The sequence below is a fragment of the Ranitomeya variabilis genome, chromosome 5, assembly GCF_051348905.1.
Source record: "Ranitomeya variabilis isolate aRanVar5 chromosome 5, aRanVar5.hap1, whole genome shotgun sequence".
Lineage (NCBI taxonomy): Eukaryota > Metazoa > Chordata > Amphibia > Anura > Dendrobatidae > Ranitomeya > Ranitomeya variabilis.
The window spans coordinates 192,207,994-192,227,444 of record NC_135236.1 but is presented as its reverse complement, the minus strand read 5'-3'; the positions used below and the strand labels follow the sequence as shown (position 1 = coordinate 192,227,444).

The 19,451-nt window shown below is 42.4% G+C and overlaps 1 protein-coding gene across 1 annotated transcript in view; it reads right to left on the bottom strand.

The window, feature by feature from the left end:
* USP8 (ubiquitin specific peptidase 8) overlaps window positions 1–19,451 on the bottom strand; it is a 110,554-nt gene that overhangs the window by 31,068 nt on the left and 60,035 nt on the right. Inside the window, exons 10-14 of the mRNA XM_077263671.1 lie at window positions 17,680–17,888; window positions 7,522–7,929; window positions 5,989–6,066; window positions 1,829–1,903; window positions 247–497 (exon numbers count right to left, since the gene is read on the bottom strand). Coding sequence (XP_077119786.1) covers window positions 247–497; window positions 1,829–1,903; window positions 5,989–6,066; window positions 7,522–7,929; window positions 17,680–17,888 — 1,021 coding nt within the window. The remainder of the gene's footprint in view (window positions 1–246; window positions 498–1,828; window positions 1,904–5,988; window positions 6,067–7,521; window positions 7,930–17,679; window positions 17,889–19,451) is intronic.

Below are 19,451 nucleotides of genomic sequence, written 5' to 3'. Positions count from 1 at the left end.
CAGAGAAAAGAAATAAGCTGGCAGACCAGAAGTAATAAAGAAAATCTATTGGATAACCTCTGACAAAATTAACAACTAGTGTCTTTTCAGTACATAGAACGCAAAAACAATGGCCAGCGGAAAAAGCTATGTCATGTCATGTCTAGGATTAGGAAAACAAATCCTACTAGAATCAATCTGAGAACATGTATTTTCAACAGAACATGTTCCAATCATCTACAAAATTACTCAGATGAGCAAACTTACTTATTTTCACGGTTGATTATTGGTGTTGGTATTTTTTTTTCTTCTTTAATAGCCTGGGTTAAATCTGGAGAAGAATATGATCGTTTCAACTTGGTTTGCTCCTTGTCTACGTCTGAATGTGCCTGATGCTTGACTTTCTGAACTTGAGTCGATAAAGGTGCAGATGACGGCTTCATTTCAGGCGGATACATGTGAACAGTGTGCGTTGGTGAATGATAATAGCGGTAAGTACCAGTTACTGGATCAAGAAACTGCAGATGAATGGAATAAGAGTTATTACACAAGCAATATTCAGGATTCAAAGGATAATAGGTTAACTTGCTGATTTGCTTGTGGTCCAACCGTTGAGACCACCAGTGATCAGAGAAATGGAGCTCTAAAGTCCAGTCCTAAATGGAGCGGAGGTGAGTATGAGTGGCCTGTGCTTTTTTTATCTACGGGACCACCCATCACAGCTGTTTCCATCAGCTTGATATAAAAGGAGTGGAACAGAGGCTGAACTTGTGCACCTCTCCTGGTCTCAGTATCGTTGGGTGGGGTCTCAGCAGTCAGACCCCTATGGAGAGGGGAAAAACTGGATTTTTGGGGGGAATATCCCTTTTAATTTAATTTTATTATGAGTAAAGTCATACATACACTCACATTAGTATGAAGCTCCCAATAATCATCTTTATTTATTTTTTTAAAAATAAACACCTTAAGGGTTATTTCTGCCTTTTTATTTCTAGCCCACTTAAAGGGAACCTGTCACCCCCCCCCCCCCCCCAGGTGTTTTTAACTAAAAGAGCCACCTTGTGCAGCACTGATGCTGCATTCTGTCAAGGTGGCTATTTTACTTGGGGTCCCTGCCAACGCTGAAATAATCATTTTTAGAATTTTCCCCTCATACCTGCAGTTTGTCAGGGGGGCATATCTTTTCTCCCCTGACACAAACGCCTCCCAGCCGTCACTCAGGGCCTCCGTGTGCCGGGCACCGCCTCCATTTCCTTCCTTAACGTCCCCGGCGCCAGGCTATAAGCTTTTTTTTTTTCTGGCATGCGCAGTTTGCGCTGCCTTTCGACTCCCATCACATGATGGGAACTTACAGCGCAGGCGCAGGGGATGTTCAGGAAGGAAATGGAGGCGGCGCCCGGAGGCCCTGAGTGACGGCTGGGAGGCGTTTGTGTTAGGGGGGAAAAGACATGCCCCCTGACAATCTGCAGGTGTGAGAGGCAAATTCTAAAAACGATTATTTCAGAGTTGGCAGGGACCCCAAGTAAAAGCCACCTTGACAGAATGCAGCATTAGTGCTGCACAAGGTGGCTCTTTTAGATCCCTTTAATCAAGAAGAAAAAATATTAAGAAAAAAATTCTATATACATACGAGAGAACACACCTTCTGCGCCATCCACAGATGTCCTGTACATTGCACAAAATGTGAGGAAGGAGGCCATATGTGAGTGCAGCTGCAAGGTTTACAGTGCATGTATTGTGTATTGGGGGAGTTAGGACAGATATTGTCTGTCACCGGACAATCATCTAAAGCCTTTTTTCTTGACGTATTAATACTTGTGTGGCAGTCAGATATTTATACACTAATTACCTTAACCCAGCCTTCAGGCATTCCTGGAACAGTTCTCCCCATTTCTTCACTTCGAGCTCGCATCAAAGGTTCTCTCTAAAATAAAAAGGACAAAGATAAAAATTACACAAGTTACTGCTCAAATCATAACTTTAAAGGGTTACTCTCTACATGTGTGTTCAGTAGCACATAGCTCTCCATTTCCTTGTTACTGGTGTGGTGGATGCTCCCCCTGCAGTGACAGTTGTGGTTCAGTACCTTTCTGCTACTGTGACACACTCAGATCTGTCAGTACTTGTCCTAAAATTTACACTGTCATCAGTAGATTTGCACAGAGATAACAGAATGATAGAACAAGCACAGTCCCCAGGAAAGTGAGAGCACCGATTAGAAAACATGGCTCTGGAAGTAGTGACAGGTGGGGGCTGTGGGTCTGTGATTCTTTTTAAGACTGATAAACAGCAACTCTGGATCAGGAGCTGACAGGGAGTAAGAGGAGCTGCTGTTTAGAAATCAATGGGCAAGAGTCAATCGACTAGTATCTCAGGAGTTAAAGGGGTACTTTGGGGAGATAAACATTTTTTGCATTGTCCTTGCCCTTGTAAACTATAAAGATGAGATGCCCAGTGCAATTATCTTGTAATTCCGTGTGACAGCACCTGCTCCTCACCCCTCCAGTTTGGGACATTATGCGACATACCAGTGTGCAGCTCCCCGCTGTGAGTAACAGCCATCCTGAGAAGATGGGGCGTGGCCTCTTTTTGGCTTTTAGTAGAGGCAGCCAGCCCCCTCACCTCGAACTGCAGACAGGGAGCCATTATCAGGGGGCGAGTGTGACACAGCTGCTCCTCACTGCACTGCTCACCACTCCATCTGAGACATTACAGCAGTGTGCAGCTCCATGTTGTTATCAGTTTCCGGATAATAGCTGTTTCTCTGTAGGGAACAAAGCAGTGAGGAGCAGCCGTTGTCACACTGAATTACAAGTGTTCTAAAGATAACAGAAGTGCACTGGGCATCTCACCTTTATAGTTTATGAGGGCAGGGACAGTACAATTTTTTTTTATCTTCTAGAAGTACCACTTTAACTCCTCAGCCTGCAATGAAGCTACTGCACATACTGGCTAAGCGCTGGTGGTCGGTCTCCTTGGCAACGAACTGTAATCCATGTGAGAAAACAGCTTTCATAGAGAATGACAGCAGATAGATAAAGCAAGCAAACTTGTTACAGTATATCACAAAAGTGAGTACACCCCTCAAATTTTTTTCAATATTTTATTATATCTTTAAATGAGACAACACTGAAGATATGACACTGATACAATGTAAAGTATGTAAAGTATGTAAAGTAGTCCGTGTAGAGCTTGCATAACAGTGCAACTTTAGTGTGCCCTGAAAATAAACTCAACACAGCCAGTAATGTCTAAACCACTGGCAACAAAAGTGAGTACACAATTAGCCATTTTCCCTCCCGGGTGTCATGTGACTCAGTGTTATAAGGTCTCAGGTGTGAATGGGGAGCAGGTGTGTTAAACTTTGTGTTATCGCTCTCATACTGGTCACTGGAAGTTCAACATGTTACCTCATGGCAAAGAACTCTCGGAGGATCTGAGAAAAAGAATTGTTGTTCTACATAAAGATGGCCTAGGCTATAAGAAGATTGTCAACACCCTGAAACAGAGCTGCAGCATGGTCACCAACACCATACAGCGGTTTAACAAGACAGGTTCCACTAAGAACTGTCCCCGCCATGGTCGACCAAATAAGTTGAGTACCCTCGCTCAGCGTCATATCCAGAGATTGTCTTTTTAAAATAGACGTATGAGTGCTGCCAGCATTGCTGCAAAGGTTACAGGGGTGAAGAGTCGGCCTGTCAGTGCTTAGACCATACGCCGCACACGGCATCAAATTGGTCTGCATGGCTGTCGTTCCAGAATGAGGCCTCTTCTAAAGATGATGCAAAAGAAAGCCTGCAAACACTTTGCTGAAGACAAGCAGATTAAGGACATGGATTACTGAAACCATGTCCTGTGGTCTGATGAGACCAAGAAAAACATACCGTATATACTCGAGTATAAGCCAAGAATTTCAGCCCATTTTTTAAGGCTGAAATTGCCCCTCTCGGCTTATACTCGAGTCATTCCCAGGGGTTGGCAGGGAAAGGGGAGCGGCAGCTGTCCAATCAAACTCACCTGCTCCCGGTGTGGTCCCTGCACGTCCCTGGTTCTCCGGGCGCTGACAGCTTCTTCCTGTAGTGAGCGGTCACATGGTACCGCTCATTACAGTAATGAATATGGACCTGACTCCACTCCTATAGGGGTGGAGCCGCAAATTCATTACTGTAATGAGCGGTACCATGTGACCGCTCAACACAGGAAGAAGCTGTCAGCGCCCGGAGAACCAGGGACCTGCAGGGACCGCACCAGGAGCAGGTGAGTATGACGGGGGCAGTGCATGATATTCACCTGTCCCCCATTCCACCGACAGTGCCGCTCCGTCTTCCAAGTCCTCTGCAGTGACGCTCAGGGGCGCGATAACGCGATCAATGTGCGCGAAGCCCTCTGCCTGAACAGTCAGTGCAGAGGTCGTGGAAGACACAGCGGCGCCCAGTGGTGGAACGGGGGAACGGTGACTATAGCTAGTGCCGGCGGCCTGAGTAACAAGATGTGAGTATGTCTTTTTTTTTTTAACGCAGCAACAGAATATGGGGCATAATAGTCTATGGAGCATCTTATGGGGCCATAATCAGCATTTGTGTAGCATTATATGGGGCAAATATTTCTATGGAGCATCTTATGGGGCCATGTGCAGCGTTTGTGGAGCATTATACGGGGCAAATGTGTCTATGCAGCATCTTATGGGGCCATAATCAGCATTTGTGGAGCATTTTACGGGGCAAATGTGTCTATGGAGCATCTTATGGGGCCATAACCAGCACTTGGACAGCATTGTATGGGGCAAATGTCTCTATGGACATCTTATGGGGTCATAATCAACATTTGTGCAGCATTACATGGGGCATCTTAAGGGACCCATCATGAACTGTATGGAGCATTATATGGGGCTCCTGATTCAATATGGATATTCAAAAAACACTTAAACTACTGATGTATCAATTAATTTTACTTTTATTGGTATCTATTTTTATTTTTGACATTTACCGGTAGCTGCTGCAATTTCTACCCTAGGCTTATACTCGAGCCATTAAGTTTTTTCAGTTTTTTTGTGGCAAAATTAGGGGTCTCGGCTTATAGTTGGGTCGGCTTATACTCAAGTATATACGGTATTTGGTTCAGATGGTGTCCAGCTTGTGTGGCAGCAACCAGGTGAGGAGTACAAAGACAAGTGTGTCTTGCCTACAGTCAAGCATGGAGGTGGGAGTGTCATGGTTTGGGGCTGCATGAGTACTGCCAGCTGCGGGGAGCTACAGTTCATTAAGGCAACATGTACTTTGACATACTCAAGCACAGCATGATCCCCCTACCTTTGGAAACTGGGCCACAGAGCAGTATTCCAACATGACAACTGCCTCAAACACACCTCCAAGATGACCACTGCCTTGCTAAAGAAACTAAGCGTAAAGGTGCTGGACTGACCAAGTATATATCCAGACCTAAATCCTACTGAGCATTTTTGGGGCATCATAAAACAAAGTAGAGGAGTGCAAGGTTTCCAACATCCACCATTTCCACGATGTCGTCATGAAGGAGTGGAAGAGCAACCTGTGAAGCTCTAGTGAACTCCATGCCTAAGATAGTTAAGGCTGTGCTTGAAAATAATGGTGGCCACAAAAAATATTCACACTTTAAGCACAATCTGGGCATTTTACTTAGGGGTGTGCTCACTTTTGTTTCCAGCAGTTTAGACATTAATTGCGGTGTGCTTAGTTATTTAGAGGGCACACCAAATATACACTGTTCTACAAGCCGTACACTGACTACTTTACATTGTATCAAAGTGTCATGTCTTCAGTGTTGTTCCCAGGAAAAGCTATAATAAAAATATTTACAAAAATATGAGGGGTGTACTCACTTTTATGATATACTGAATGTTTCAATGTTGTCCAACTAATCCTAACTTTTTTATAATATGGTAATCGTTTAAATGTAATAAATCTGCTATATAAACATTGAACAACAATTTAATTCCAAAGTAAAATTAAAAAGTCAAGATGCACATACTTTAGGTCTATCATCTTCAGCAACCTCTTTTGTAACCATCTCTGCTTTATCTTCTTGAGGTCCTTTTCCTACTTCTTGCTGCAAAATAAAAGTGCAGTAAACATTTGCAAAATGTAACAATAGTTTCCACGCTGTGGTCCTTAACTACAGCTTAATAATACAACTTCACAGGCTTATTTGAACAGAAATTGTGTTTCTCTGCACATTACTAAATTTCACAATTAATTTTTGGTTTTAGGGTCAAGTGGAAGTGAGCAAACAAACACAAACAAAAAACCTGAAAAGGTATGAAAGAGGTCTTAACCAAGCTTAAAGTGGTGGTCCAATACCTATAAAGCACCTTAAAGTATTTATAAAGCCCTTAGCACTTTTGTAATTAGCTTTATTATTAAATTCCTTACACTTCTCCCTATCCTATTTTCTATATGTGTATTTTACTTCTTGTGATGTTTCGTTAGAGAGGTGTCTCAAATGGGAAATCACAGGAGGCTGGGGCTGCACTCAGTTTTCTGCCACGTCTATCACCCCTCCTGGGACAACTACATCATCAGGAGGAGGCGCTGCAGTCACTTACTATAGCATCTGTCACAACTCACAAGCGTCACCTGATGACATCATGGCTCAGTAGAGGTCACCAAGAAATTACTGCATCTTCAGTTGCCACAGTCACCATCACAGTTGCATCTAACACCACAGTCACTTTCTCTGAAACTAATCGCCATCAGGAGGTGGTGCTTGCATCACTATCTCCTCCCCCTGTGGAGGATTTGTTTCAGGGAAAATGACCGGTGTCTGAAGCAGCGATTGTGTGATGGTGATGGCGACTGAAGACGTGGTCATTTCTCAATCACCTCTACTTAACCAGGAGGTCATCAGCAGACGGCGATGACAGTAGCTGTGATAAGTAACCGCAGCGCTGCCCCTGATTACATCTAGTTTCAAGATGATAGACACTGCAAGAAAAAGAGTGCAGTCCCAGCTTCCAGTGACATCTGGTTTGAGGCTCCATTCAAACAAAACGTCACAGTAAGTAAATGAAAAAATACACATATAGGAAGCAGCAGCAAAGGAGAAAGTGTTGTGTATTTAAGAAAGCCAATTACAAAAATGCTTAGGGCTTAAAGTTAGGTGTTTATAAAGGGCTTTATTATAGGTACTGGACCACCCTTTAAATCTACACAATATTTGTAAAATTGCATTTACATCATCACTATTGTAATTAAAGTAATGTAGGAGGGAAGCGCTCATACTATCACAATCTGAGCTCATCTCTTAATTTATTATTTTATTTTTGAAATGTGTATTTTTTTCCAGAAAATCATACAATGTATTAGATAGACTTACATGGTCCCTTAATGAGAAAATGACAAGGAATGCTAATATCAGAGAATAAAGCACTGCAAGATACCCCTGTAGAAACCAATGGGCTGTATGTATAAAGCATGAGCTTGTAGTCATCATACAGAGTAGGTCTTTGCACAGGTTCTCGAACAGCAGCTTGAACATACTGTAAGTCATAGAAAATCACTTTACCTTGTTAGGGTTAGCAGCCACAGACATATCTTTCTTTTTCTCTGAGACAGCTTTTTTAATTTCCTTATTTTCGTTATCAATCACAACTTTTTTTTCTGGTTCTTGTTTTTTCTGTGGAGTCCCAGAATCCAATTCTCCGGCGTTGAGCCGATTAATTTGCTTTTCTTCTTGGGTACTAGTAATTTGGATTTCCTCTTTGATGGTGTTCTCTTTTTGGTCTTGAGATTTTTCCGGTGTGTTTTTATCTGATAAAGAATAGGTTTCTACTTTTTTGGTGTTTAATGATGGCTTGGTAGAACGATCTGGAATGATTTTAACATTTTGCACTGGATTGTTTTCTTTCACTTCATTTTTAGTTTTTTTGGGATTGTCACTTATTCTAACAGTTGGTTTCTTCGTGCGATCAAACTGCAAGGGACATGTAAAAAGAAAGAACAGGAATAACAGGACATCATAACAAGAAATGTGATGTAAAAAGACTACAAAGAGAAAAAATATATATTTTTTTTTTCACCACATCAACAATTCCTAAGAAAAGCCATGATTTTTCTCTTCTGACCTATCTAGTATCACAGGAATAAATATACTGTAAAGCCACATGTCAGGTTATATAGAGGTGCGTTTCTGGATTGCTTTCATTTACACAAACTTGCAACATTACATTGGCATCATTTTTCAAACGGGTCACAAATATCAAGGTACCACCTTATTCAGCTTCCTATGACCTACACTACCGTTCAAAAGTTTAGGGTCACTTAGAAATTTCCTTATTTTTGAAAGAAAAGCACAGTTTTGAGGCTAACATTAAATAATTCAGAAATACACTCTATACATTGTTAATGTGGTAATGACTATACTAGCTGCAAACGTCTGGTTTGTAATGCAATATCTTCATAGGTGTATATAGGCCCATTTCCAACACCATCACTCCAGTGTTCTTATGGTACTTTGTGTTTGCTGACTGTGTAAGAAGGCTAAAAGGATGGTTAGAATACCCTTGAAAACCCTTGTGCAAGTATGTTAGCACAGCTGAAAACAGTTTGGCTGATTAGAGAACCTATAAACTTGACCTTCCTTTGAGCTAGTTGAGAATCTGGAGCTTTACATTTGTTGGTTCCATTAAACTCTCAAAATGAAAAAGAAAAAAAGAACTTTCATGTGAAACTCGACAGTTTATTCTTGTTCTTAGAATTGAAGGCTATTCCATGCGAGAAATTGTCAAGACACTGAAGATTTCCTACAACGGTGTGTACTACTCCCTTCAGAGGAAAGCAGAAACAGGCTCTAACCAGAGTAGAAAGGGAAGTGGGAGGCCCTGCTGCACAACTGAGCAACAAGACAAGTACATTAGAGTCTGTAGTTTGAGAAAATATAATAGGTAAATAACTTGGCACTCAACTTGTGAATAGTGATGATTTTAAGAAATGGATATTTATTACTTGGATAGCAGTCCAGCAGAAACGTTTCGGTCAAACATTTAGACCTTCTTCAGTAAACTGCGTTACAAATGCATAGCAAAACAATAATAAGTATATAAAGGCAACAACAAAAGATAATAAACAAAAATACAAAGAGTAATAATAAGGTAAATCTCACAATTATTATGTGATATGTGATGGATTGGAAGGCAGGAAAGATGGGGTAGGGATGAAGTAACATCTTTTTACATACCCGACTGCTTAAATGATGACAAATGTGGAATGTCACTGGATGTAGCCTAGGTCCTATGATATGGTTACAAATGGACCCCTAAGGCGAAAAGGATACCCTATGATAACGGAAAAAGAGCTATATGATGAAGTATGCCACGTAGATAGCAGGCGTAGGGGATAGTGGCGGTATACTAACCGAATAAACATAATGTGTACGCCTAGCGTTCCAGGTTTATGGTAAGAATGATGGCTGAAATATAACATATAAACATATTGAAATAACTCAATAATAGGAAAAAGATTAGCCTAAATGGGAACTGCGAAGATTCAGTTTACTGAAGGTCTAAATGTTTGACCGAAACATTTATGCTGGACTGCTATCCAAGTAATAAATATCCATTTCTTAAAATCATCACTATTCACAAGTTGAGTGCCAAGTTATTTACCTATTATATGTTTACTGGTGTGGGAAACCTATCTTGAGCACCGACACAGCTGTGCCACGATATACTTCACTATTGATTTTCCTTTGCGTGAGCACGCTGTCCAATATGTCATCTTTGACATTTTCATACAATCCGGATGAAACTAATATATACTGTCTAAGTTAAATCTCTCTACTGACTTTCTCAAAATTCCCCAGAGAGAAACAAGAGGGAGGGATCTGGAACACGAACAGCGACGCCAGATCAATCTGGAACTTCATTGCGCCACTCTTACAGAATACCTGCGTGTAAAGAGAATTCCAAGGGGACTTCGGGTCCCTCTTCGCCCCACCTTGTTCAGTGACTGTCAAGAATTCTGCCTGAAATATGAGCAGATATTAAACAAGTGCTCATTTGACTTAATGACCCTCACAGTTGAACACCTTCAGGGAGCCATAGCTTCTAGTAAAGAAACCATTAAAAACATTGAGGCACAATTATCCTCCTCTAGCACAGCCGAGGAGTTGGATACTCTGAAAACCAGGATAAAAACAGTCACTGACCAGCATAGAAGGGACACAGAAAATAGGAAAAGGATTACATTTCAAAGAGACTCAGAGGACTACGACAACAATCGGGTCTATCGTTGGCAGGATAGATCCACATTTCGTCCTAATACCACTAGGTCAGATTATCACTCCTCTAACGACCCTTCTACTTCAGGTTCCGAAACGGACAGACTTGACAACTTCAGTGGATCCAGCAATTTTTTAGGCCAGAGAAGACGACGACAGCAAAGAAGAAGAAGACCCGCAGGAGCCAACGAAAAAAGAGACACAGACTTCTACAGAGTGACTCGGTCTCAATTAAATTACCGTTAGTCATAAATATATAATCGAGGACTCTTAGCATCGCCGAACACAACGTGTTATAGAAGGGCCTCTCCTTCTGCCCCTCATATAAATTTGATACATTTAATATGGACATGGACTTACACCAATTTTACCGTCGCTTGAGACTACTTGTTCATTTTGAGTCCTCTGAGACATTGCGTTTCCTCTTCTAACATTGTTAAATCCTTTGATTTCTTCACAAAGTCTGGGCCTACGTAACAAGAGTACGTATAGACCCCCTAAGGGCTCCCATGCTGTGGAGACCTCTATTGGCTTTGTAGAACAGTCCTTTTCTAAACTTCGTCAGGATATTGAGGCACGCAAGTTGCATACTTCCCCTAACCTTAGTGCCCTTGACTTCCAAGCCCTACAATCACTGCGTAGCGATAAAGACATCATAATTAAGCCGGCTGACAAAGGCGGGGCTATTGTAGTCATGAACAGGTCAGACTGTAAAGCCCCCGTCACACTAAGCGAGGTCGCTAGCGAGATCGCTGCTGAGTCACAAGTTTTGTGACGCAACAGCGACCTCAGTAGCGATCTCGCTATGTGTGACACGTACCAGCGACCAGGCCCCTGCTGTGAGATCGCTGGTCGTGTCGGAATGGCCTGGACCTTTTTTTGATCGTTGAGGTCCCGCTGACATCGCTGAATCGGTGTGTGTGACACGGATTCAGCGATGTCTTCACTGGTAACCAGGGTAAACATCGGGTTACTAAGCGCAGGGCCGCGCTTAGTAACCCGATGTTTACCCTGGTTACCATCGTAAATGTAAAAAAAAAAAAAACAGTACATACTCACATTCCGGTGTCCGTCAGGTCCCTTGCCGTCTGCTTCCCGCACTGACTGACTGCCGTAAAGTGAAAGCACAGCACAGCGGTGACGTCACCGCTCTGCTGTTAGGGCCGGCACTCACAGTCAGTGCAGGAAGCGGACGCCAGGGGACGCGAAGGTGAGTATGTACTGTTTGTTTTTTTACATTTTACACTGGTAACCAGGGTAAACATCGGGTTACTAAGCGCGGCCCTGCGCTTAGCAACCCGATGTTTACCCTGGTTACCCGGGGACCTCGGCATCGTTGGTCGCTGGAGAACTGTCTGTGTGACAGCTCCCCAGCGACCACACAGCGACTAAACAGCGACGCTGCAGCGATCGGCATCGTTGTCTGTATCGCTGCAGCGTCGCTTAGTGTGACGGGGCCTTAAGAAAGAAGTCTACCGACAACTCAATGATAATACGGTCTATCGGCCATTACCAGCTGATCCTTCCACCATGATCAGAGACCATATCAAGGATACTCTTATCCCCTATGTAGATAAGGGTGTTATTGATGACAAAACACGGGAGTATCTGACTAAAAACCATCTCATCATACCGGTATTTTACATACTGCCCAAGGTACACAAGAACCTTGAACATCCTCCAGGCCGCCCTATAGTGGCCTCCACTGAGTCCATACTCTCCCCACTCGCTATTTTCCTGGAAAAGAACCTCACTCCGCTCATACGCACGTTACCTTCTTTTCTCCTTGACACAGGTGACTTCCTGCGCCAATTACAGGAACTAAACGCTCTTCCAAAGGACCTCTTATTAGTCTCCCTAGACATCAAAGATCTCTATACTTCGATCCCACACTCACAAGGGATCCTAAGCGTAAAACGCCTACTCTCTGGTTCACAACTTGACTCTGACGTCATTAACCTCTGTCTTGACCTCTTGACTATAGTACTGACGAAAAATTTCTTTATGTTCGAGGACCGTTTTTTTCTACAAAGGGTACCGTGATGGGGTCAAATGTAGCTCCGCCATACGCAAACAGCTACATGGCCCTGTTCGAAGAGGAAATTGTGTACCCTGATCCACTGTTCCAGGCCTACTGCCCCTTCTGGAAACGCTACATAGATGACGTTTTTTGTCTATGGACTGGCACACCACAAACCCTGGACCTTTTCTTTAATACCCTGAATACAGCCTGGCCAGGGCTTACTTTCACCATAACCAGCAGTACACACAAGAAGTCAGCTTTCTGGACACTTTGGTCATGAAGGATGAACTAGGGATTCTTAAGACCGACCTCTACACAAAACCAACTGACAGGAATAGTCTCCTGCATTTTCAAAGCCTACACCCCATTGCCACAAAAAAATCCATCCCTCGATCCCAATTCAAAAGGATACAAAGGATAGTCACTGAACCTAGTCTCCTTAAAACTAGGACGGATGAAATGTACTCCAAATTCAGGGAACGGGGATACCCCCCCAATCTACTGACTGAGGCCATTAACCCCTCCACAAGAGTGCGTCCATTGACCAACAAAAGAGTTCCATTTGTCCATGTGTACCACCCGTATGTACACATTTTACACCATACCATCAGACGACACTGGAACATATTACGTACAGCTCATCAGTGTATTCCCGAATTCCAGGAGCACTTCCTACCGTGCTATAAGCGGCCCTCCAATATCCGGGACTCTTTAGTCAAAGCGGATTGTGGGATAAACAGGGATAATACACAACGCTTTCTCAACCAACCCAAAAACGGCACATTCCCGTGCCTGCACTGTAACCAGTGCAATAATGTTATTCGGGGGGACCATTTCTATCACCCCCACTCTGGCAAAAGGTATAGGATAAAATGCTATTCGACCTGTGATTCATCCTATGTAATCTATGCTATTAAATATCCATGCGGTCTTTTGCATATTGGAGAGACAACTCAGCCAATTAAATCCCGTATTTCTAAGCACAAATCGACCATTCGCTGTCAGAATCTACTACTGCCACTCCCAAGCCACTTTATCTCTAAGGGACATACTATATCACAACTGAGGTTCCAAGTCCTGGAACATATCCCGGTACCTAAACAGGGAGGCAATAGAATCCACCTCCTGAGAAAGAGGGAGGCATACTGGATTCATGAGTTGCAGACCCTTGCCCCAAAGGGCTTAAATAGGGACTATGATCCCCTAGCCTTTACTTAGAAATAGGTATCATCTAGACATTATGATAATATCGCTGATTTTCAATTATGTTTATTTCTCTTGATTCTGCAATTAATGTCCGTTTGGTCCACGCTGTATACTAATATACCTGTCTTTCTCTGCAGAGTCGCCTTTACTGACAACCGTCACGCAAGTCACTTCCTGCTCCCTCCCTACCCTTGGACTCTCCCATCCTCTGTTCCCTACCCGACTGCATCCTGTTTATTCATTTTTCCCTTAATTTATGAAATACGCTACTATATCCGATCATATGTTTGAATAATACCTCCCCTGTATTAATGTATTTCTATTTTACATGCCCTCACATACCATTCTAGGTAGTGATCATGTGACCGCTGTCTCCAGCCGGTTACCATGAGCACAATACCGGCATTTAGCAACAGGAAGTACGCGTCAGGTTCAGTGACGCACTTCCGGTCACAACAAACCACCGCACTACATTTCCCACAATCCCCGGCAAGCGGCGATCAGGTGACCGCTCACGCTGCCAGGTCCCATTGCAATAGAGCGGACCCTGATATACCGGTAGTGCGCGTCATGGCTCATGACACACTTCCGGTCTCGGCGGCTCACACGGTCCCGCCCTGCAACCATTTAAACATGTTCCTCAGGCCACATGGCACTCAACCAGCGGCGGACACCGCGTTGATGTACACCACCTGCCCACTTTACATTGGTGAGTTTCACTTATTTTCCCTATGGTTTCATGAGCTTACATGGACTTTAAGTTAACATTCTGCTATACTATAGGAGCGGATGTTATAAGTGCACCTACTCTATGAGGACTCCCAAAAGAGAATTAAATAATAGGTGAGCCATACATCTTTACTTCGGGGCCTATTTATCCATTTAGTGTTATACACATATGATCATGTTATTGTTTCATACGTTTCCCGCAGATTTCATACCATTACACCGACATTCCATGCCAGTATATACGAGATCCAGTCTCTTCTATGGTGAAGATCACATTATTCTATGGTGAGAAACACATTTATTATATATAGAGCTACTTGCATCCACGGTGATAATGACAGCATTTATATACCTATTTTATTTCCTCATTATTACAGCCATCACATTGGGAATCACCCTATCTTTTGAAACTACGGTGCATAACCTAGCTTCTCACTCAAGTTTGAGTTATCTATATTAGGTGAGAATCTTCGCAGTTCCCATTTAGGCTAATCTTTTTCCTACTATTGAGTTATTTCAATATGTTTATATGTTATATTTCAGCCATCATTCTTACCATAAACCTGGAACGCTAGGCGTACACATTATGTTTATTCGGTTAGTATACCGCCACTATCCCCTACGCCTGCTATCTACGTGGCACACTTCATCATATAGCTCTTTTTCCGTTATCATAGGGTATCCTTTTCGCCTTAGGGGTCCATTTGTAACCATATCATAGGACCTAGGCTACATCCAGTGACATTCCACATTTGTCATTATTTAAGCAGTCGGGTATGTAAAAAGATGTTACTTCATCCCTACCCCATCTTTCCTGCCTTCCAATCCATCACATATCACATAATAATTGTGAGATTTACCTTATTATTACTCTTTGTATTTTTGTTTATTATCTTTTGTTGTTGCCTTTATATACTTATTGTTTTGCTATGCATTTGTAACGCAGTTTACTGAAGAAGGTCTAAATGTTTGACCGAAACGTTTCTGCTGGACTGCTATCCAAGTAATAAATATCCATTTCTTAAAATCATCACTATTCACAAGTTGAGTGCCAAGTTATTTACCTATTATATGTTTACTGGTGCGGGAAACCTATCTTGAGCACCGACACAGCTGTGCCACGATATACTTCACTGTAGTTTGAGAAATCGACGCCTCACAGGTCCTCAACTGGCAGCTTCATTAAATAGTACATGCAAAACACCAGTGTCAACGTCTACAGTGAAGAGGCGACTCCGGGATGCTGGTCTTCACGGCAGAGTGGCAAAGAAAAAGCCATATCAGACTGGCTAATAAAAGGAAAAGATTAATATGGGCAAAAGAACACAGACATTGGACAGAGGAAGATTGGAAAAAAGCGTTATGGAGAGACAAATCCAAGTTTGAGGTATTTGGATCACACAGAAGAACATTTGTGAGACGCACAACAACTGAAAAGATGCTGGAAGAGTGCCTGGCGCCATCTGTCAAGCATGGTGGAGGTAATGTGATGGTCTGGGGTTGCTTTGGTGCTGGTAAAGTGGGAGATTTGTACAAGGTAAAAGGGATTTTGAATAAGGAAGGCTATCACTCCATTTTGCAACGCCATGCCATACCCTGTGGACAACGCTTGATTGGAGCCAATTTCATCCTACAACAGGACAATGACCCAAAGCACACCTCCAAATTATGCAAGAACTATTTACGGAAGAAGCAGGCAGCTGGTATTCTATCTGTAATGGAGAGGCCAGCGCAGTCACCAGATCTCAACCCCATTAAGCTGTTGTGGGAGCAGCTTGACCGTATGATGCTCAAAAAGTGCCCATCAAGCCAAACCAACTTGTGGGAGGGGATCCTGGAAGCATGGGGTGAAATTTCTCCAGATTACCTCAGCAAATTAACTGCTAGAATGCCAAAGGTCTGCAATGCTGTAATTGCTGCAAAGGGAGCATTCTTTGGCAAAAGCAAAGTTTGAAGGAGAAAATTATTATTTCAAATAAAAATCTTTTTTTCAAACCTTGTCAATGTGTGGACTAGATTATCAATTCATTTTGGCAACTCATTTGATTAATAAAAGTATGAGTTTTCATGGAAAACACAAAATTGTCTGGGTGACCCTAAACATTTGAATGGTAGTGTACATGCCCAACATGAGGGCTTACAAGGACTCATGCTACTGACACAATCCTTATAAATGATGCTGTATAAATTATAATAGCCATATTTCAGGCACGCAATTACAGTTTCAGGTGGCAACATGATTGTAGGGTGGCAAGGTGATGCAACAATGGCAGCCGGAGGCAAGCTGAAGGTCAAAATGACTGCCATGTTGATACTCCATGAAGTCAAGTCTGAACTTCCCAAGTAGTCATTTTACACACACACACTAATATATACATAGACAGACAGACACTCGGCACAGACTCTGATCAGAGTTGGGGCCGAGCGTCAGTTTACTGTAATCAGATTCTCTTTCAAGGTAGAATTGTAGCACTGGTGCGGAACGGACTGAGAGCTTAGTTTTGCCAACTTCTCTATGCCTGTCTCCACGTAAACTGGACTGCACTTATATGACATCTGAATGCAGTCTGATGTTTTACACGCACTCAAGACTTGTATGGGTGCGCATAATCCAATTTGCGGAGCCACAGCAATTGTTTTCTCAAGCCGAATAGGCATGAGAAGAGAAAAAAAAAATTGCAGATCTATCAGATAAAACATTCGATAGAACTCAGCCAAGTTATATGACGATGTGAGCGAGCCCTGACATTGACACAAGGCATGTTAGTCTATGCTTGTGGCAGGGCCTAGCGGCCCACCATAACTTGCAGACCTGTAAGTCATTACGTGGCTTCTGGTCGCCATAGCAACCATTGGCATCCTACGATCAGCTTGCAGGGTGGCCGATAGATTGTTGTCAGAGGGAGCAGAAGGCTCCCACTTTCAATCTAGATGCCGTGGTCCTCATTGATCATGGCATCTAGTGGATTAAACAGCCAGGATCGGTGCTGGCACCCACCCTGCTTGTTGCTATTCGTCTGTCAGTTAAGCAGATCTCTCCACTATGTGGGAACGCTTTCCTGATCATAACGTACATGTATGACAAATACAGAGAAGGGATTAGTTATGTTCTAATAATTTATGGTGAATTTTTTATCTATCAAACAGCTAATGACAACCAGGGTTTCTAGCGGTGACAGGAAATCAGTTATCGCCTCTGCGGTCCTTGCTGCCTTCATGCTGCTGTAAGGATTTGTTTAAACTTCTGTGACTATCATTTGTTATCACTAATTATTGGCCATTTATGAAGGAGTTGGAATCAAAGTAGGAAAAAAAAAAAAAAAAAAAAATTAGTCAGAACCTTACCGCCGCCACAACCCTAAGGTGACAGGATTGCGGGAAGACAGACAAAAAGTGACAAAACTAAGGTCAAATACGCACTAGAAACTAGCAATAGCATCATACTAACAACTATATTATGAAGGCTTTAGTTCTACGAGTGAGCAGACCTGTGGGATAAGCTTGGGTGCTTCTAATGGCTGGACCGAGGCGGCAGGTTCTGCCTTCTGAATGACACTCACGGGTTCTTCTACGGTTTCTTCTTTAATGGCTTTCTTGTCTCCATCTTGTACATCTGGTGTATGCACTGGAGAAGGATTGATCTGAACAGCAGGTGGAGGAGGTGGTGGTTCTTCTAGAGATGGATAGCTGAAATTCACTAGCACAAATGACGTGAACAATTCAATAAAGGTAAGCAAAAAAGAAAGGCAATAACGTGATGTAGGTTGGACTAAGAGTGGTCCGCTTTGGACAACCGATTCGCAAATATGACCTTTTCGCAAAATGCCCGGCACCATTCTGCAGGTTTAACCTCTTCGGCCCCGGGCATTTTTCCATTGTTACATTTCTGGGTTTTTTGCTCCCCTTCTTCCCAGATCCATAACTTTTATTTTTAAGTCAATTTGGCCATGTGAGGGTTTGGTTTTTGAGGGACAAGCTGTACTTTTGAATGACCCCGTTGATTTTACCATATTATGTACTGGAAAGTTGTGAAAAAATTCCAAGTGCTGTGAAACAGCAAAAAAAAAATTCCACAATTGATTTTTTGCCATGTACAGTAAATGCTAAAACTGACCTGCCATGATATTTCTCCAAATCATTACAAGTTCGTAGATACCACACATATAGAGGTTCTTTTTTATCTAAGTGGTGAACAAAAGACGCAATATTCGAGATCTACGGCTGGGTAAGGGCCTATTTTTTTGCGCTTCAAACGGACTTTATTTTTCTTTCTTTTTTTATAGCATTTTGGGATAGATATGATGTTTTGATCGCCTGATATTGCATTTTATTATAATGTTGAGGCGACCATAAAACTGAATTCTGGTGTTTTAATTTTTTTTCTGCCACGCCGTTTACCCATCTAATTCTTCTTAAATTTTGATAGATTGGGCGATTCTGAATGCGATGATATCAATTGTGGGTATTTTGGATATTTTTTTTTTTAATGGTTTTATTTTGAATGGGGCAAAGGGGGGTGATTTGAACTTTTATATTTACTATAATATTTTTTAAAAAACTTCTAGAGGGGTCTCCTGCAGACCCCGGGTTGTCATGGCAACACATCGGCGCCCGGCGATCATGTGACAGGGGAACTGAAAGGAAAGTTTGTGACGCGCTTCGAGCACGTGCATGTTAAATGATGCTGTTGTTAAATGCCCTTGTCAATTTCTATGTTAACAGCCGCAGGTGGATTGCCATTCCACCCGCCACTATTAGGTACACATGTCAGCAGGTCAAAATCAGCCATCAAGTGCCGGAAAAGATGCGCCCACATCAAAGAGGGAGACATGTCGTGAAGGTGCTAATAGAGGGATTTTATTCTTTCTTACTCAGATCTTATTCTGTTAAAGGGAATCTGACTGCAGGATTTTGTTATTTAATCTGAGAGCAGCATAGAGAACCTGAACCAGCAATGTGTCACTGGCTAAGCAGCTTGCTGTGGTTTCAATACCATCAATGTTTTATCAACAGGAGATTATCACTGCAGGAATAGGCGTTACACGCCAAACAGTCCAGCTAATTTAAGTAACCCCACCAATTTATGTGGATTTTATGAAATCATATGCAGAATGTTAATGATACTATGTGTAATATACATCAGACTTTGCACAAGTGGGAACATAGCTTAAATACTGCTTACGAAGCAACCATGATATTTATGGTTAGTACCAAGATCATAGTAAGGCTTAACTCACATTGGTTTACAAATGTAAATTTG